This window comes from Equus caballus, chromosome 15 (genome assembly GCF_041296265.1).
Source record: "Equus caballus isolate H_3958 breed thoroughbred chromosome 15, TB-T2T, whole genome shotgun sequence".
NCBI lineage: Eukaryota > Metazoa > Chordata > Mammalia > Perissodactyla > Equidae > Equus > Equus caballus.
This window is the reverse complement of record NC_091698.1, coordinates 60,943,735-60,963,898: the sequence shown is the minus strand read 5'-3', so window position 1 is coordinate 60,963,898 and position 20,164 is coordinate 60,943,735. Positions and strand designations below refer to the sequence as shown.

Here is a 20,164-nt window from a genome sequence, read left to right as displayed (position 1 = left end):
CTTAATGTTGCTTTATTTTGCATTTCCCCCATAACTACCAGGATTCATCCTCTTGCCATCTCTTTATTGTCTGCTTGTGTTGCTTCTTCTGGAATTCAACTGTGCAAATCCTTTTTCTGCTGAGTGTGGGAGGATTGCTTGTCTTATTATTTGTAGTTCCTCACTGATTATTAATATTAATTCTTTGTCTCTTTAAGCGTTACGAATGTTTTCTCCCAGTCTTTTGTCTTTTTTTTTTTAAAGGTTGGCACCGGAGCTAACATCTGTTGCCAATCTTTCTCTTTTTTTCTCTTCTTCTTCTCCCCAAAGCCCCACAGTACATAGTTGTATATTCTAGGTGTAGGGCCTTCTGGTTGTGGCATGTAGGATGCCACCTCAGCGTGGCCTGATGAGCAGTGCCATGTCTGTGCCCAGGATCCGAACCAGCAAAACCCTGGGCTGCCGAGGTGGAGCGGGCGAACTTAACCACTCGGCCACCGGGCCGGCCCCCTTTTGTTTGTCTTTTAACTTAGTTTATGGTATCCTTGGGACTACGGGTTTAAAATATCTGAGCCCTAGGTAGTGAGGTAGCTGTTACAGAGTCAAGCATTCCATCTGCAGAGAGAGAATTACACCGTGAGAGGTAACTTGCAGGTGTCCCCAGCCATTCCTGGGAAGGGATTCCAGTGGGGATGTCTGAGGGCTGGCTGCAGGCCCGACTATGTTAAGACCCCACCACCGCCACTCTACCAGAAAGCCCTATAACAACACATAAGTAAATGTAAGTGGCAAGGAAGAGGGGAAGGAAAAACTACATGTGAGTCAATAAATAATATAGAGAAAGGTGATGATTAAGAAGAAATTGGAACTAAAACATTAAGAGCAAGTTAAAAGAAAATGGAAAGGAAAGGTAATAGAAGTTGAAAGTAAGTTAAGAATTCAAGGGCTGAAAAATAATGATGAGATAAAAATAGATGAGGTTTAAAATACAGATAAAAACAGGGGGCTGGCCTGGGGCTATAGCAATTAAGTTCATGTGCTCTGCTTCAGCGACCTGGGGTTCACAGGTTCAGATCCTGGGCATGGACCTAGCGTGTGTGGCATGCTAGGACCAAGCCACGCTGGGCATCCCACATAAAATTGAGGAGGATTGGCACAGATGTTAGCTCAGGGCCAATCTTCCTCATCAAAAAGAGGAAGATTGACAACAGATGTTAGCTCAGGCCAATCTTCCTCACAAAAAACACCAAAGAAACAGATAAAAGGCTAGGAAATAAGAGACTTTAAAAGGAGCTAAAAGAATAATAACAACAGTTCACGCTTACAGGGCCTCGAGCTCTGGTCTAAGTCTCCGCTTGCATCAATTCTTTTACTTCTCACAACACCTTCGAGAGTGAGGACTGTTATTGTCCCCAGTTTACAGATGAGGAAGCTGAGGCACAGGGAAGGAAAATAACTTTTCCAGTGTTGTTCTACAAATAAATGGTGGAGTTGGGATTTGATTAAGACAAAGGTTAAATAAAACTCAGGAGAAAAATCAAAAACATAAATAAATGGGGTTGAGAAAAAAACTAGAAATTAAATATAAAATATAAAATTTTAGGGGCCGGCCCAGTGGTGCAGCGGTTAAGTGCGCACATTCTGCTTTGGCGGCCCAGGGTTCGCCAGTTCGGATCCCAGGTGAGGACATGGCACTGCTTGGCAAGCCATGGCTGTGGCAGGCGTCCCACATATAAAGTGGAGGAAGGTGGGCCCGGATGTTAGCACAGAGCCAGTCTTCCTCAGCAAAAAGAGGAGGATTGGCAGCAGATGTTAGCTTAGGGCTAATCTTCCTCAAAAAAAAAAAGTAAAAATTTTAAACCTGAAAACCATGAAAGAAAAGGAATATGGGGATCCTTTTTTTTCTTCTTTTTTTAAAGAAAACAGAGAATCTTGGGGAGAAACAAAAACTGCCTAAAGGAGTGTGAGTCTCTAGGGACACTCTAGGGGAGGATCTGGCTTCCTGTGGGGGTGAATCCTGAGGTGATGTTGGAGACAGGAGGAGGTGACCTGGGGGATGCCTTTAAGCCCTTTTCTCATATGCGGAAGCTTCTGTCTCCTGGGCCATCCTTTTCTGCTGCGTTCTCAGATGCCTGGATGCTTGTGGGGATTGGGTGGAGTGGGCTGGGGGGTCATGTTAGCAGTACCTGCTGCTCTGGAAATTTCCCAGACACAGCCTCTCTTGCTCACCTTGGGAGCAGTGTCTGAAGGGGGGTGGGTGCTGTTGAAGAAGAAAGAACACTGAGGCGTGCCCTGGCCTTGCTGGGATGAGAGCCGTCCAGGGCTGCAGCTCCATGCCTGGCACCCCTGGAAGTTGGGAAGGCCCACCTCACTGGACTCTCATCCACACAGGTGCCAAGGTTGCCAGCCGAGGGGGTCACCTGGAACGCATATTTGTGGTGGAATTTCGTCCCGACTCAGACACGCAGTTTGTGTCTGTTGGGGTCAAACATATGAAGTTCTGGACCCTGGCAGGCAGCGCCCTGCTTTACAAGAAAGGGGTCATCGGGTCCATGGAGGCTGCCAAGATGCAGACGATGCTCTCCGTGGCCTTCGGTGCTGTGAGTTCCAGCAGTTCACTGCTGAGAGGGCAGCCTGAACCCCTGGGCGCAAGGGGAGGGGGAGCAGTATGGCCAAGAAGTTGCAAATGAGAAAGCCATTTCAACATTATCTCTTTTATTGGCTTATTTGCAACCACTATTCCCTTTCCATAGCACAGACGGGTGAGTTGACTATATTTTTCCCCATTTTGTTGCCCTCAAACATTAATCAGAAAAGGCAGGGCCCCCACTCAGGGCAAGAGGTTCGTCATTCTAGAGGCAGACTGACTTGCAAGCCTGTCAGACCTGGGTTAGATAGCTGAGAGGAGGTGGGCATAGTCTCCACCACTGGACAGCATCCCTTTCCCTCCCAGGCCCTAGTGTGCCACAACTGACACGCTTACATGGGCTGTCAGGTGTCCCCAGCCAATGCAAGCACCCCAGGGACATTCTGGAACACGGCCAACTCTTGGTCCTCCAGGGGTGGATTTATCCCTTCATAGATAAGCCCAGGAAAGTTTCCTCTCAGGCTGGAGTTCACCCCTTACCCTGGGGCCCAGAGAATGGAAATTCACTTCAATGCAGAGCCACACTCAGTGGGGATGTTGGATGCCCCAAACTAGCTCAACAGAGTGACTGTTAAAGCCGGGTGATTTCCTTATTATATGCTCTTTGTGGTTTTCTGCAAATTCTTTTGCCTTTCCTTACCACAGAGGGTCAATTTGAGCACATGTTCACATTTCTCTAGCTCTAGTTCCTTAACAGAGGAGCCAGTGGCTGGGAGGGGACCCTCCTGAGAGCGGCTGTGAGTGTCCTGGTGTGGAAGGTGTCCCTTTGTTTACAGAACAACCTCACTTTCACGGGTGCCATCAATGGAGACGTCTACGTGTGGAAGGACCACTTCCTCATCCGACTGGTGGCCAAGGCGCACACAGGCCCCGTCTTCACCATGTACACGACCCTTCGGGATGGACTCATAGTGACCGGCGGAAAAGAGCGGCCGTAAGCCGAAGTTCCTCTGGGAACAACTGGTCTTTTTTTATTGTCTTGGGAGAAGCCAACAGAAGCATCTCCAACTTGGAGAAAATGCAGATTTTCATTGTCCTATCTTTTCTGCATTGGGGAGCTCAGTCTACCATCTCTCCAAGAGGGCCCTAGGTCAGAGCCTTCAGAAGTAAGAGTGAGAGAAGGAGAGAGCGGTGTCTTGAATAGACCGGAGTGACTTTGCGGTTCCTAAAGTGTTATCACAGTAGCTCTTCGGGAGAAGGGAGGAAGGAGAAGTGAGAAGAGGGGGCAGGGAAGATGTGAAAATGAAACAGAAAAACAGGAGAAACATGTCTCTTAGTATTTGATCTAATAAAAACACAGTTGGATTTTCTAGATTACAGTTCTCTTTCCTTCCAAGATCATGGCATTTGAAGGCATTTTAGGAAATCTGCAAGTTCAAAGGGTTCTGATTGCTCATCAGCAGAGCCTAAGAAAGGGGTCACCCTGGAGGGTCTGTCCTGCTGGGAGCCCAGGGTGGCTGTGCCCTTGATGAGGGGAAAGCAAGAGAGGGGAGTAGAGGGTCGTGGGGAGTTTTTAGAATGAGGGCTAACATGCTAAGTTCCTTTTGATCTGTTTTAGGACCAAAGAAGGAGGTGCTGTAAAATTGTGGGACCAGGAAATGAAGCGCTGCCGGGCCTTCCAGCTGGAGACGGGACAGCTGGTGGAGTGCGTGCGCTCCGTGTGCCGCGGCAAAGTGAGCGCACCTGGGCTGGTCCTCCCCGAGCTACCCCCTGGGGCTGGGCCAGGAAGGAGGAAGGGGTCCAAGTGAGAGTTAGTTCAGCACCTTCCCAGTCAAGCACTTGCCCTGTGCTGGTTCGTTGAATCCTTAAAATAAGCCTCCAAGGTATGACTTATACTGCAGTGGGAGGTAGCTTAGCATAGTCAGACAGACCTGGGTGCAAATGTGACTCACCCAGTAGAACTGGCCGTGTGACCTTGGATGTGTTGCTTAACCTTTCTGTGTCTAGCACACGGGTTGTTGTCAGGATCACATGCGTTATACATGCACAGTGCCTTTCATTATGCCTGGCACGCAGCCACATTCAGTAGATGTTAACTACTATTATTATAAATAATAGTATTATAGGCACAGAGATCTTAAATAATTTGCCCATGCCCAAGGTCACATGGCCAGTAAAGGGAAAGTGATGGCCACCAAACTATCTGACTCAGAGCCATTGGTTTTCAAGTCACACCTTGGCCAAATATCAAAAACAACTGTGGGGGGGCTGGCCCCGTGGCCAAGTGGTTAAGTTCGTGCGCTCTGCTGCAGGCGGCCCGGTGTTTCGTTGGTTCAAATCCTGGGCGTGGACATGGCACTGCTCATCAAACCACGCTGAGGCGGCGTCCCACATGCCACAACTAGAAGCACCCACAACGAAGAATACACAACTATGTACCGGGGGGCTTTGGGGAGAAAAAGGAAAAAAAAAAATCTTTAAAAAAAAACAACTGTGGGTGCTAGCCCTGATGGCCTATCGGTTAAAGTTTGGCACGATTGGCTTTGGCGGTCCCTGCTGTGGAAGCACACCTCTTGTTTGTCAGTAGCCATGCTGTGGCGGCATCCCACACAGAAGAACTAGAAGGACTTAGAACTAGGAAACACAACTAGTACTTGGGCTTTGGGGAGGGAAAAACAAAACACAACAAAACAAACTGTGGGGTTTTTAAATGTGGTTGTCCAGGCTTCTACCCAGAGCTGCCAAATCAGAATCTCAGGGGTGAGGCTTTGATTTGTGTGTTTTCCATTTTTTTCTTTTTTTCTCCTTTTGAAAATTTCTTGGGAGATTCTGATGCACTTGAAAACAAATCTCTTAACCTCCATTTAATATCTTGTGTGTATATTTTTGAATTGCTAGCATTCTAAGAATTTGCCTTCTGGATGTTCTCCATAAAAAAGGCAAACCTGACTTGGAGTCCACATAATTCAAAATTGGGAATTTTGTTTTAAATACCTAAATGGCAATGGTCTGGAAGGATAATTAGACATATGGGAGATGAAGGCAGAACCAGGCCCAGAACCTGGAATCATCAGGAGATAGATTTTTTTGTTCAGTGTAAGGAAGAACTTAGGAAGAGTTTGAGCTGACCAAAAACAGAAATTGGCTGCCTTGCTCTGTAGTAAACTTGCAGTCATAGGAATGTTCTAGCAGAGACTAGATGATGGAGAACTCTGTACTAAAGCTCTCACCAGTAGAGGGAGAAAAGCCAGAGTGAGAAGGTAGAGGAAGTGCCTTAAGAATGGGCAGTTTAGTTGTTAAAAACAAAACACATCGTGCCTGTTCCTATGTTAATACCACTGCCAGCAAAGGCACTTTCACAAGTTGCTCTAATCATAGTTTTTTAAAAAAATTATTTTAAATTGTGGCAAAATATAGATAACATAAAATGTATCATTGTAACCTTTTTTTTCTTTTTTTTTGGTGAGGAAGATTGTTGCTGAGCTAACATCTGTGCCAATCTTCCTCTATTTTGTACATGGGATGCTGCCACAACCTGGCTTGATAAGCAGTGTGTAGGTCCATGCCCAGGATCTGAACCTGTGAACCCCAAGCTGCCAAAGCAGAGTGTGTGAACTTAACCACTACCAGCCCCCATTTTAACCATTTTTAAGTGTACAATTCATTAGTATTAGATACATTCACACTGTTGTACAACCATCACCACCATCCATCCCCAGAACGTTTTTCATCTTGTAGGAGGGAAACTCTGTATCTATTAAACAATAACTCCTCTTTCCATATCTCACAAACCCTTGGCAAACAACACTCTACTTTCTGTCTCTATGAATTTGGCTATTCTAGGTATTTCATATGAATGGGATCATACAGTGTTTGTCTTTTTTCCAATAATCTTTTGATTGCAACAGGGAAAAATTTTAGTGGGAACCAAAGATGGAGAAATAATTGAAGTTGGTGAAAAAAATGCTGCTTCCAACATCCTGATTGATGGACACATGGAAGGGGAGATCTGGGGCCTGGCCACACACCCCTCCAAGGACATCTTCATCTCTGCCAGTAACGATGGCACAGCCCGCATCTGGGACCTGGCTGACAAGGTGAGGGGCCGACTCTGCCCGGCTCAGATGCCCACAAGTGGGCCTCACAGCAGCAGGAGCCGGAGTGAGGCAAGGTTTGGCCAGCGTGAGGCCAGAGACAGGGGATGGAGCTGGACGAGAGATCAGCGGCAGTTCAGCAACTAGATTAGAGGACGTAGTAATGAAAGGAGTCCCATTCACACGCACCCAATCTATATATCTTTTAGCTGTATGCCCATCTATGAATATTTATAGTACAGGAATCATCTTAATTCAGAATGATTATTCTCTTGTGATGAAAGAACTCACAAAACCTAAAAAATAAAGAGACAAATCATGTCTTCCTGGATGGGAAGACTGAAAATGATCTAAAATGTCAGATGTTCCCAATGGGAACATTTCAATCAGAATCCCCACAAGGCTTCTCTTAGAGTTTGAAGAGACAATTTAAAAATTAAGTTAAAATAAAAATTCATCAGGAGTGAAAATATAAAATAGCGAGGGATAATCTGGGGAAAAAAAGATTGATGTTACCAAGCCTTACCTGATATTAAAATAGGTACTTCAGTTTTAATAATTAAAATACTTGGTTTCATTACAAAATGGCTAGTAAATGTTCCAGCCGTATTTTTAGTGTAAGGATCAAAGAACAGACATGCAAAACCCTAAATGTGGTTGTTATGCTCAAGTTAGTTTCTAATTATTTATTATGTTTATTGTTAACAACAGCTGTCATTTACTGATCTCCACCATCATTAATGCTTACAACAGCTGTGCAAGACCAATGTTAATATTGCTTCTTTACAAATGGGAGAACGGAGGAGTAACCTCCCCAAACGTACGCAGCCAGAGACAGAGCCAGGATTCAGGATTTGAAGTGACAGATGCCAAAGCTCAGACCCTTTCCCCTGAACAAGAGGTCAGCAGTCTATGGCTGGAGGCTCAAGTCTGGCCCACTGCCTGTTTCTGCAAATTCAGGCATGCTCTTTCGTTTATGTAGTATCTGTAGCTGCTTTTGTGCTACAATGGCAGGGCTGAGTGGTTGTGAGAGACCCTGTAGACTGCAAAGCCTAAAAATATTTACTACCAAACCATTTACAGAAAAAGTTTGCCAACCCTTGCCAACATGGAGGAGCATGTTGTCTCCCAAGCTGCTCTAATCGAACATGTTGCCCAGCCAGCTCCTCAGGGACAGTTACTGTAAGAAGCAAGAGGCTTGGAGGCGTGCAGGGGCAGCAGAGACAGCCTGCTGCTCTGGCCTGGGTGCACAACTCCTCCTGGAGACCAGCTGAGGTGGCCAAGGACTCAGGAGATATTACTTTGTATCAATGTAGAAGCTGCTAAACAAGGTGAACCTGGGCCACGCGGCCAGGTGTGCAGCCTACAGCCCTGACGGGGAGATGGTGGCCATTGGCATGAAGAATGGAGAGTTTGTCATCTTGTTGGTGAACAGCCTGAAAGTGTGGGGGAAGAAACGAGACCGGAAATCTGCTATCCAAGATATCAGGTACATGGCAGGTGGTCTGGGCAGGGAGGGTATTCTCCTTCCCAGTGGTCCTCATTCCAGAAGGGCCATGGCTGGAATGAAGAACTCAGTTGTGAGAAGGCCCCTTTCAATGAGCCAACTATGACAGGAGACCCTCTCACACATTCTTTCTCAGACATGTCTTTGCTAATTTCCATAAGAGTGTGGTAAAAACTTCTTGTAAAATGCCATTCTACAAAAGGCTACATATCCATTCCCTCCTTCCATGGGATTTGATCCAGAGGAATTGTTGAATTCCATAGAATGTAGGAGAAGCTAATGAAGTGCGATCTCATTGCCTTTGAGCTTGGGAGGCCTGTCCCAGAGCAGACCTCGTGCCTGACCCGCCCAAACAGCCCTCCTCATGGACCACTTGGATTGCTTTTTCTAGAATCAGCCCAGACAGCAGATTCTTAGCCGTTGGTTCTTCTGAACACACAGTTGACTTCTATGACCTCACTCAGGGCACGAGCCTGAATCGCATTGGCTACTGCAAAGATATCCCAAGCTTCGTCGTTCAGATGGATTTTTCCGCAGATGGCAAATACATCCAGGTAGGCTTCAGCTTTACTGATATCTGGGACAACCAAGAATAGGAATAGTAACAATGGCTTATTTGATTGAGTGCTTACTGTGTGCCAGCCAATGTGCTAATTTACTCTTCACAGGAACCCTGTAAGTACTGTTACTTTTCTCCTATTTTATAAATGAAGAAACAGAGACTTACAGAATTTAAGAAAGTTGAAGAAATAGCATTTGAAATAGTATTCTTCAGTAAGAAAAGCAGGAAGCACAAGCCCTGATTGTCTTTGATCCTCCTCTCACCAACCCCTGTCAGAGCTTCCTAATTCCTGGTTCTCTGCGGCTGCACCTAAGCCTGTGTCACTCATTATACTTACTCATTTCAATCCCAAATCCTACCAGGTAGTGTGACCCCTCCACACTTGGGACCTGGACTCCAGACAGTGGGCCTGGAGTGAGAGCTCATCACTGATTTCCTGGGGGGAACTGACAAGTGGGAAGGGATCGAGAGAGGTCCCACTCTTGGGACTTACAGCTGAAAACGGAACAACAATTTCTCCAGCACTCTGAACAAGTATTATCCATTTGTGAGCAGGCCTGGTGTTGGAGATTCACTGTGGAAGGAGAAATGGAAGGACACATCCATTCATCAAATATTCACTGAACCAGGCACTATGCTAGGCTTTTGGAAGGACAAAATAGGCCTGGTAGGGCTCCTGGAGCTTGCCCTGTAATGGAGAAGACAAGCATTAAACAGATAATTATGAAATATACATATTATTACAAACTGATTATGTGCCGAGAAGGAAAAATGCAGGCTGCTCCGGGAGCATTTAACAGGCGCTGAATTTAGATTCACTTCCTCTCCGCACAGTGATATTTAAGCTGAGGGCTGTGGGATGTGTAGGAGTCAGCCAACAAAGAGGGGCGGGAGCATCGTTCTAGGCCATCTGCGCGAAGGCCTTGATGTGGGAAAGATCTCAGCTCATTCCGTGAACAGCAGGAAACCTGGGGTGGCTGCAGATGTAGGCAGTGGCCATTTTCTGAAAAATGGTTGGTTTCCTCTAAAAGATCCCAGAGAAGCAAGGGTCAGGTCCTAGACGCTTCAAAAATCATCCCCATGAGCTGCTGTCTTTGAGAAAACTTGCCTTACCTCTGTGCCAAAAGATCTTGATTCTCTGAAAGCAGGGATTCCAAAACTTGAGTGGGCATCAGAATCACCTGGAGCCTTCTTTAAAACAGATTGCTGGGGGGACCAGCCCTGGGGCCGAGTGGTTAAAGTTCCACACGCTCTGCTTCTGTGGCCTGGGTTTGTGGGTTCAGATCCCGCGTGTGGACCTGCTCCATTCATCAGCCATGCTATGGAGGCATCCCACATCCAAAATTAAAAAGAGGAAGACTGGCACAGATGTTAGCTCAGGGCTAATCTTCCTCAAGCAAAAAGAGAGAGAAAAAAAAAGGAAGCTTGGCAATGGATGTTAGCTCAGGGGGGAGTCTTCCTTACCAGAAAAACCACCCACAAATTGCTGGGCCCCACCTGCAAAATGTGTGATTTGGTATGTCTGGGGTGGGGCCCAAGAATGTCTGTTTCCAACAAGTTTCCAGATGATGCTGATACTGCTGGTCAGGAACCACATTTAGGGAACCACTGCCTTAGAACTTTGGAAAATAGCGAAAAAACATATGGAAAAATGCCCTGCTCATGTCAACTTTGCCGTGGGCTGACCACAGACTTTGTAGCCTGTTCTGAACTTGGATTTTATGAAAAGTCCTGGGGATGCAGAGGCTGGGCTAGTGTTCTGGGAAACAGTACACCAAAAGGGGAGTCCTTTGGAATGCAAAGAAAGTTGATGGACATGGTTCCCTTCCACTTGCAGGTGTCAACAGGAGCCTACAAGCGCCAGGTGCATGAGGTCCCCCTGGGGAAGCAGGTAACAGAAGCCGTGGTCATTGAGAAGATCACCTGGGCCTCCTGGACAAGGTGACTGGAGGAAAAACAATTGAGGAAAAGGTCACAAGGGAGTCTCTTTTCCCAGGCTCAGCCTCTAAGTTTGTATATGTCCGGCAGCTGAAGGAGCCCAGAGATAGAGCAATCTTTTCTTTGGGGGGTGGGGACGGGAGGTTTTTCTTGGTACCAGTTTGGGCCACTGGCTTTGATCTGACTTGGGCTTTTGAAATGCAAAGTCCCTCTTTTTGCGTAATGCATCCTACAGCCCCCAACCCCATCCAGCAAGTTCAAAGGGAAACCATATCCCAGCTGTTAGCCAAGCCCAGGCGGAGTGCATTGTGAGGCCTCCAGTCACCAGTGGGGAGTGGCAAGGCTGGAACTGCCAGTGAGCAGGATGAGAGACAAGGCCTTGCCAATTCAAGGGAAAAGAGACCGCCAACTTGTGAGCTTGAAGGAGCCCCTTCTCTTCTCCCAAACATATATATATTCAGGAGGACTATAGGAAAGAGGAAGAGAATCAAGGATGGAGGTAACTTTTCTTTTGGAGGCGAAAGGGACTGGGGCAGAGGAGAACAGTAAGAGCTAGGACAGGCGTACAGAGAAAGGGACAGATGCTTTCAAGCGAGAAGAGCCACAAGACCACACTGAATTATGCAAAATACCCCTCTCTGCCTCTTCTCCCTGGGAGAGGATGCCTGACTGCAGGAAGCCTTCTCACACATCTCCTGCTAACGCCTCTTCCTGTTGTAACAGCATTCTGGGAGATGAAGTCATTGGCATCTGGCCGAGAAATGCAGACAAGGCTGATGTCAACTGCGCATGTGTGACCCATGCTGGCCTCAACATTGTCACAGGAGATGACTTTGGGCTGGTGAAGCTCTTTGATTTTCCATGCACAGAAAAATTTGTGAGTCTTCCTTAGAGTAAACTCCCTGCACGGCCACCAGGCTCTCTGTTCTTCTGCAGTGTGCGGAAGATAGTGGCCACATCTAGATGGCCATCTAGAATCGAGAATAAGAGGAATCTTGTTCCAGCCCCGTAGAGATTTGGCAACACCTAACCTTTTCATCTCCCTTGGAGAGGAATTCCTGGCAGCTGGGAGAAGGGAAGATGGAGGGTGGACAAAGTGGCCACAAGTGGAGCAAGAATGGGACAGGAAAGCCAGTGAAAGTCTGGCTGATGGAGATGTCCAGACCACATAGTAATCCCATGAATGAAGGAAGCTTCTGGGAGGAGGGGGTTTGAGTCCTGGAAGGTGGTCCTTGATTGTTGGCAGGAGCAGGGTCTCTTAGCTGTCTCCATTCACTTTGCTCACAGGCCAAACACAAGCGTTACTTTGGTCACTCGGCTCATGTGACGAACATCCGTTTCTCTCATGATGACAAGTATGTGGTCAGCACTGGAGGAGACGACTGCAGGTACCAACCTGATTAATCTGGCTCTGACTCCCTGGCCTTCACTCCCTCCCCCTCCACCTCAGGTGTCCCCTGGGTCAGCCCCGCCAGGGGAATGGAGAGGGCCTGAGGCAGGATAGTAAACAGGAAATTCAGTGAGTCCTAATGAGGACGAGGACTTTCCATGTATGAGGTATTCAGTCTCTGGTCATTCCCAACCCAAATCTTGATGGACCCGTGTCTCCACTAGAGCTGTCCTGAGATTGGTGGGAAGTCAAGGGCATGTGACAGCTCCTCTGAGCATTGCTGGGTGGAGAGACAGGTGGGTGAGAGGCTCAAGATGGCTGATTTCAGTAGGAGCTCTTGGACAGCCCACAAGGTCATTGCATATAATCAGGGGGTTAGAATGACCTTGATCCATGTCTTTTATCGCACCAGAATTCTTAAGATGGATGATTAATCCACAACCAAGACAGGTTTAAAAATACTAATATTGGGGCCGGCCCAGTGGCGTAGCAGTTAAGTTCGCATGGTCCACTTCTTGGCAGCCCGGGGTTCGCCGGTTCGGATCCCGGGTGCGGACATGGCACCGCTTGGCACGCCATGCTGTGGTAGGCATCCCACATATAAAGTAGAGGAAGATGGGCACGGATGTTAGCTCAGGGCCAGGCTTTCTCAGCAAAGAGAGGAGGACTGGCAGTAGTTAGCTCAGGGCTAATCTTCCTCAAATAAATAAATAATAAAAAAACAAAATACTAATAATGAGCCTCAGTCAACCCTGAGAAATAAGTAGGGCAAGTGTCACTCAGTTTTACACATGAGATCAGATGAGGGGTGATGCCATTAGGCCCAGTGCTAGTTAGTAGCAGAAGAACCTCAACCAGCTATTTGGATTCCCGAGACAGGGCTATTTTTGACTATAACTGCTGTTCAGTGTAAAACGGTCACATTGTTCTGTGAGACGTGACTGGTCCTCCGGTGTTTTGGAGCCCTACCAGCATGCTCCAGAGACATCAGCCTCTTCAGCATTTCCAGGAAGGCAGCTTTCTTCCGGCCCTCCACCAAGGGCATTTCTTATTTGGAGCATGGAGGAACAGGACACCATTCTAAGTCACTCAGCTTCTCCACGTCTAATGTAGCTGAAGGGCTTTATCACAATGTGAATATTGGTTTCTGTTCGGCCCAAGCAAAATTCTTGGGGGGATGAAGAAGAAATGCATGCATTCCAGGTACTTTTTAGTGCTCTGAGAGAGGTTGTGGAAAGGCACTAGAGAATTTCAATTCACTGCCTACCCAAAAGCATTGTGTAGAAAATGCCCCCGGAAGATGCTTTCTGGTGCCTGCCTGGGAGCACCCATCTTCAGTCTGCTGTGCCAACTGGCACTTAGAACCCTTGAGATAGGACTGATAGCAGCTCCCTGTGGAGTGTAAGCACCCATTCAAAGCAGCACCAGCTGAAGTGTGAACCGGCCAGCAATAAGAGACAAAGTGAGTTGGGCACCCAGTGCAGGAGATACGAGGTGACTTTTGGATACTGCAAAAGGCTTAGAAGTAACCATAAAAATGCAGGGCCCCTAGGCCTTTGTAGTCATGGGAGCACAGTGTGATCCTGGCTCTGTGCTAAACACTAGAGAGGGTTCTCCTACTCAAGTGGAGCCGATAAAGCCTTTTCAATAGTAATGAGAGAGAGAGTGTGAAGTCAAATTGCCAAAAGTCCTCACATTCAGCACGGACACTGAAAGAGCCAAACAAAACAAAAAACAAGAAACCTTTTTTTAAAAAAAGCAGTAAGACTGTTCATTGGTGGCAAGATCCCTGGTTTTTGCTTTTTTGAATCAAAATGTTCAATACCTCACCTGACCCAAGACCGTTTTTTGTCACTTGACAAAAAAGTATGATGTTCAGCCATGCAAAACATTTGGTCTGCTTTTTCAGTGTATTTGTGTGGCGATGTCTGTAAATGCCAGAAACCTCTTCCTTTATTGCTGCTGCTGCTACTACCCAGCAACTGCAGAGGCAGTGATGAGGCACCTCCTCCCCCCCGGCTGCTGGGAAATGCCTACAATGCTGCGGGCCGCACAAGCTGGAAGTGCGAGTGAGGTGGTGTGACTGCCCCCGTCATCTGGAATCTCCAAAACTGAGACCAAGGAAGGTCAGTTCTAACATGTTAAGACTGCTTCCCTATGTTCCCGAGACTACACACTATACATACTAACTACATTGACGAAAAATCCTGATAATGTAGCCCACTGACAAAATTTAAAGCCTGTTACCCTAACCAATATGTAGCTTTTCATTTGCATCGAAACTTTTACAAAAGATGTTTTGCTATGTTTCTATATACTTTAAAAATGTTCGTTTTTACAAATAAGTTGAACAAGACAGCTTAAGTTAGATGCACCGAAGTACCAGAAATATTGATAGCCTCTGTTCTCCACATTTAGCTTTCAAAACCAAATGAGCCACGTATGAACAAGTTGAGAAACTTAATTTTTTAAAGCTTCATTTGCAGAGTTTTATATTCATTAAGTGCCTTTGCAAGTTTCCCGTTGTGTGGGCTGTTGTCTCACCTCCCACAGATTATCTCTTTTCTACATATGGTGCTAACACCTCAACGCTGAGGACGGCTACAGACCCTGAGCAGATTCCTGGTCTGTCACCCATGTCATGTGTTTATGTCAAGGCTTCCTAAATGAAACACATCAGTTACCAACTTAGGAAATAGTGGCTATGGGAAGGTGAGCAGCAAAGAAACGTAAATTCAGGAGGGACGGGGTAGAATGGGTTTTCAATACGTTTAGTGCCAAACCCACAAAATCCAAAATAGAATTCAAATAAAATAAACCTCTACTACAACGTGGAAGTGAAAAAAGCTCAAGCTGGTCCAGGAAGATGAGCTGATTTATCTTGTTAAATTGAAAATGGTAATGAACGTGGTGACCTGAGGCTGCACTGGGTTTACCATTCCCAGAGTAGGGTTGGCTTGACCCCACGGATTTGCTTCAGGTGAACTATGTAGGTTAAGTCCAGATTTAAAAAAAAAAAAATTCTCTGCAAAACAAATTTCTTGGCTCAAGCAATATTTGATAAATCAAGATTATAAAACAAAATAATCTAGCTTAGAGTTCCTCAGAGTTGGTTGGTTGGATAAAAGAATGTGACTTGGAAAATAGTAACCGGAAGACATCCCTGAACCACCTCAATCACACTTTATACTCAGTCCACCACTGACCACAGTAGAGGGCTGACGACACACACTGAAGGGAAGGCTGGAGAGGGACTGGGGGCTCTGAGCATATATATGCCAATTAGTCCTTCTGGTTAGTGAATTAGAATTCTGGCTCTGAAGTACTGGCTATTTGCAGTTGTCAGTTTAGAGAAAAGGAGAAATGAAGCATTTTCAATTAAATAGATTAATATTCACCACAGAAGTGCTTCAGCATTCTAAATGGATTAGATCACTCATTAAGCTATTTTTATATGCCAATTTATTAATGCCTTACATTAATCCAATGATAGGTTGTTGGGCCCACAGTTAGAGTCCCTATGCAGTCCTAATTCTGTTTTCTGTAACCATGTGACTGGTGATGCTGAGTTGATAACCATGTCTGCCTATATTGTACCACTGACCTTTCATACTGACTGGATCTTGCATTGAAATAACCATGTGGAAGAACACTGAGTTGATCAATGATGATATGTACAACTATATTTAAAGAGCAATAGTGTCTATGTGTCAAGAAAACTTCTTAAATCTTATTTGTAAACAACATTTATATGGTATGAGTTTATGTTCATAAATCCTGCACTGTATTCCACTATATGTTAAGATATTGGTGCATGAATTTATTTTCAAAGTATGAAAAATACATAATTTAAAAACATTTTGGTATGTGTCAAATAAATTTGATTATGTAAACATGTCCTTTTGTTTTCAAAGTAAACACAGCTGCACCACGAGCTGAAACCCTTTCTAAAAGTACAAGCGTCCACCCACCGGTCAAAGCAAAGACTATCCTTTGTGTATACTTTTAATCTGCAGTTTCATGAAACCAAAATACCAAACATATTTTAAGTCTATAAGCTTTATTGATACTTTGCTTTTACAGTTCACAATGCATTCCACAGATTTAGTTCAGTACAGCTTAAACCACAATTGTATAAATCTTCATTTTATGATTTCTTGCATAACAATGTTTGATATTTGCAAACAACGTTTTTGGAAGCATTAGATTCAGTCCACAGAGTCAGAGTTTGTGACAAAATTAACTATAGCAAGTCTGTGCGATGCAGTCGACGTGAAGAGTTCTATGTGCATGGCGTCGGTTCACGTTGAAAACAGATGGTAGTGCACCTAGAAATATATTTTCTTTTTCTAGCTTATGTGCTTTGGAACTACACACGTACAACCAAAGACTCTCTGAAAGATCAAGCACTGTGGGGCAGCTGGAAGGTAAAGGTCTCTAAGCTTTGTGAAACACTATATATAGATATATATATAATCTATATTTACTTATATTGGCAATTAATATAACAGTAAAATTCACAATACACCTAGAACATACCAGAAAGGCAAGTTTTTTCACTTCTGCTTTAGTGGTATGATCTCGTCTAAACATTTCATTTCAGAAAATCTGCATCCAATCTACACAGACCATACACAGTGCACAAACTGTGAAAAGGGTTATTTTTTTCAGCTCCACTTTCTCTGCAATTCCCAAAATACAGCAAGACTACCTGTAACAAAATGTAATATACAGCTTTCTCAGATCTTTTTTTATTCACCAGTGCCTCATATAGGAAAAACAAATGATTACGGTTCAAATCCATACATAGCAGCTTACAATACTTAAGGTGATGAACACATGGCAGTCAAGACAGGTGATTTCTCCTCAGACACTGCATTGCTGAAAATAAAGATCTGTGAAACTGCAATGTCAAGGTTTCATTCTTCCCTGACCCCCCCATGTAATCAAATGAATATCCCCTTTAAAGATAAACTCCTATTGTTAATTATTTCAGGCTTTTTCATTCAGCTTTGCGCTTCAATCCAGGGATTTTTGCTTGAATTCTACAAATGAAAAGGAGGGGGAAAAGGTCAATGTAAATATTTTTATATTTTAAGTATTTTGTTTTCTGCTTCTTAAAATGCAATCCTTCAAGAACTACCTGTATACTACTCAGCTTATACAAGAAATGAAATCCTAAGGCTATCAAACTACAAGCTATAATTTTGCCACCTTGGCCTCACGAATTAGATGTAAACAAAGCCTTAAATACACATAATAAATATAGAAATTAAATGATTCAAATGTTAGAAAAAGTCTTTTAGCAACACTGATGTCACACTTTAGGTCTGACTGAGACTTGCTACTCACTATGCCTGTCATATGAACATAGTGCACTGTTCTCAAAGTCTGCTACACTTTATCCTTAGTAAAAGTTGCAGATTTTCAATACTTACTTAGCCATAGCATCTTTAACATTCTTATTTGCAAGTCCTAGATAATGATCTATCTGTGCCTGAAAGAGAAGTATAAAGGGGTTATTTGAAAATTACCATAGCTGAAGCATCTTATTAACATTAGCATCTACGTTCCAACAAAATAAAGGCTTACGGAACCACATTTCTCATTTTTATAAGGCTTTGGAAACTGGCACTGATATGTTTGGAAGTTCCATGTAATAGAGCGAGCTCTGTATTCTGAAATCTACAGTTAAGAAATTACCTGATGCCATAGATGCAGAGAAGGCATTTGACAAGATTCAACAGCCATTTATGATAAAAACTCTGAACAAAATGGGCATAGAAGGAAACTACCTCAACATAATAAAGGTCATATATGACAAACCCACAGCCAACATCATACTCAATGGGCAAAAACTGAATGCCATCCCCCTGAAAACAGGAATGAGACAAGGATGCCCTCTATCACCACTCTTATTTAACATAGTACCGGAGGTCCTGGCCAGAGCAATCAGAAAGAAAAAGGAATAAAAGGAATCCAAATAGGGAGGGAAGAAGTGAAACTCTCGCTGTTTGCAGACATGATCCTATATATATAGAAAACCCAAAAGAATCCATTGGAAAACTGTTAGAAGTAATCAATAACTACAGCAAAGTTGCAGGGTATAAAATCAATTTGCATAAATCAGTAGCATTTCTATACTCCAGTAATGAACCAACAGAAAAAGAACTCAAGAACAAAATACCATTCACAATCGCAACAAAAAGAATAAAATACCTTGGGGTAAATTTAACTAAGGAAGTGAAGGACCTATATAATGAAAATTACAAGGCCTTTCTGAGAGAATTGGATGACGACATAAGGAGATGGAAAGACATTCCATGTACATGGATTGGAAGAATAAACATAGTTAAAATGTCCCTTCTACCTAAAGCAATCTACAGATTCAACGCCATCCCAATCAGAATCCCAATGGCATTCTTTACAGAATTAGAACAAAGAATCCTAAATTCACAAAAGACCCCAAATTTCTAAAGCAATCCTGAGAAAAAAGAACAAAACAGGAGGCATCATAATCCCTGACTTCAAAACATACTACAAAGCTACAGTGATCAAAACAGCACGGTACTGGTACAAAAACAGGTGCACAGATCAAGGGAACAGAACTGAAAGCCCAGAAATAAAACCACACATCTATGGACAGCTTATCTTTGACAAAGGAACTGAGGGCATACAATGGAGAAAAGAAAGTCTTTTCAACACATGGTGCTGGGAAAACTGGAAAGCCACATGTAAAAGAATGAAAATTGACCATTCTTTTTCACCATTCACTAAAATAAACTCAAAATGGATCAAAGACCTAAAGGTGAGACCTGAAACCATAAGGCTTCTAGAAGAAAACGTAGGCAGTACACTCTTTGACATCAGTATTAAAAGGATCTTTTCGGACACCATGCCTTCTCAGAGAAGGGAAACAATAGAAAGAATAAACAAATGGGACTTCATCAGACTAAAAAGCTTCTTCAAGACAAATGAAAACAGGATTGAAACAAAAAAACAACCCACTAACTGGGAAAAAATATTTGCAAGTCATATATCTGACAAAGGCTTAATATCCATAATATATAAAGAACTCTCGCAACTAAACAACAAAACATCAAACAACTCAATCAAAAAATGGGCTGGAGACATGAACAGACATTTCTCCAAAGAGATAGTGATGGCCAATAGGCACATGAAAAGATGCTCATCATCGCTGATCATCAGGGAAATGCAAATCAAAACTACACTAAGATATCACCTTTCACCCGTTAGAATGACAAAAATATCTAAAACTAATAGTAACAAATGTTGGAGAGGTTGCGGAGAAAAAGGAACCCTCATACACTGCTGGTGGGAATGCAAACTGGTGCAGCCACTATGGAAAACAGTATGGAGATTCCTCAAAAAATTAAAAATAGAACTACCATACGATCCAGCCATCCCACTACTGGGTATTTATCCAAAGAGCTTGAAGTCAGCAATCCCAAAAGTCCTATGCACCCCAATGTTTATTGCAGCATTATTTACAATAGCCAAGACATGGAAGCAACCTAAGTGCCCAGCAACAGACGAATGGATAAAGAAGATGTGGTACATATATACAATGGAATACTGCTCAGCTGTAAAACAGAACAAAATCATTCCATTTGCAATAACATGGATGGACCTTGAGGGAATTATGTTAAGTGAAATAAGCCAGCGAGAGAAGGATAATCTGTGTATGACTCCACTCATATGAGGAATTTAAAATTATGGACTAAGAACAGTTTAGTGGATACCAGGGGAAAGGTGGGGTCAGGGGTGGGCACAAAGGGTGAAGTGGTGCACCTACAACATGACTGACAAACATTAATGTACAACTGAAATTTCACAAGATTGTAACCTATCATTAACTCAATAAAAAAATAAAAAAAGAAATTACCTGATGCCGTTCATAAATAACAGGAACGCTGAAGAGTGAAATCAGAGCTGAAAAAGGAAATACACAACCTTTAAAAAAGACTGTTAGGATTTAAGGAACAAACACTAAAAAGCCATCAAACTGGCAACACTCTTAGGATAGCCAGGTAGTATTCCTAATAAGCGAATAAATACACAAGGAGCATCTGCTGGTGGGGAGCCA

The 20,164-nt window shown here is 44.0% G+C and overlaps 2 protein-coding genes across 10 annotated transcripts in view; one reads left to right on the top strand and one right to left on the bottom strand.

The window, feature by feature from the left end:
- The window catches only part of EML6 (EMAP like 6), a 279,682-nt gene that overhangs the window by 238,826 nt on the left and 20,692 nt on the right, over positions 1 to 20,164 (top strand). For 2 of the 4 annotated variants that reach the window (XM_023619097.2, XM_023619096.2), the window contains 10 exons: positions 2,371 to 2,579; positions 3,403 to 3,560; positions 4,185 to 4,299; positions 6,475 to 6,663; positions 7,977 to 8,149; positions 8,559 to 8,721; positions 10,567 to 10,670; positions 11,391 to 11,544; positions 11,955 to 12,055; positions 13,967 to 15,954. In XM_023619097.2, the coding sequence (XP_023474865.1) occupies positions 2,371 to 2,579; positions 3,403 to 3,560; positions 4,185 to 4,299; positions 6,475 to 6,663; positions 7,977 to 8,149; positions 8,559 to 8,721; positions 10,567 to 10,670; positions 11,391 to 11,544; positions 11,955 to 12,055; positions 13,967 to 13,991 (1,391 nt within the window). In that variant the 3' untranslated portion in view covers positions 13,992 to 15,954. Of the gene's footprint in view, positions 1 to 2,370; positions 2,580 to 3,402; positions 3,561 to 4,184; positions 4,300 to 6,474; positions 6,664 to 7,976; positions 8,150 to 8,558; positions 8,722 to 10,566; positions 10,671 to 11,390; positions 11,545 to 11,954; positions 12,056 to 13,966; positions 15,955 to 20,164 lie in introns of those variants that run through there. The other 2 variants (XR_011426055.1, XR_011426056.1) reach the window with 2 other exon arrangements.
- The window catches only part of RTN4 (reticulon 4), a 79,292-nt gene continuing 75,228 nt past the window's right edge, over positions 16,101 to 20,164 (bottom strand). For all 6 annotated transcript variants that reach the window (XM_023619098.2, XM_023619101.2, XM_023619099.2 and 3 more), the window contains 3 exons: positions 19,964 to 20,010; positions 17,496 to 17,554; positions 16,101 to 17,102 (listed from right to left, as the gene is read on the bottom strand). In XM_023619098.2, the coding sequence (XP_023474866.1) occupies positions 17,060 to 17,102; positions 17,496 to 17,554; positions 19,964 to 20,010 (149 nt within the window). In that variant the 3' untranslated portion in view covers positions 16,101 to 17,059. The remainder of the gene's footprint in view (positions 17,103 to 17,495; positions 17,555 to 19,963; positions 20,011 to 20,164) is intronic.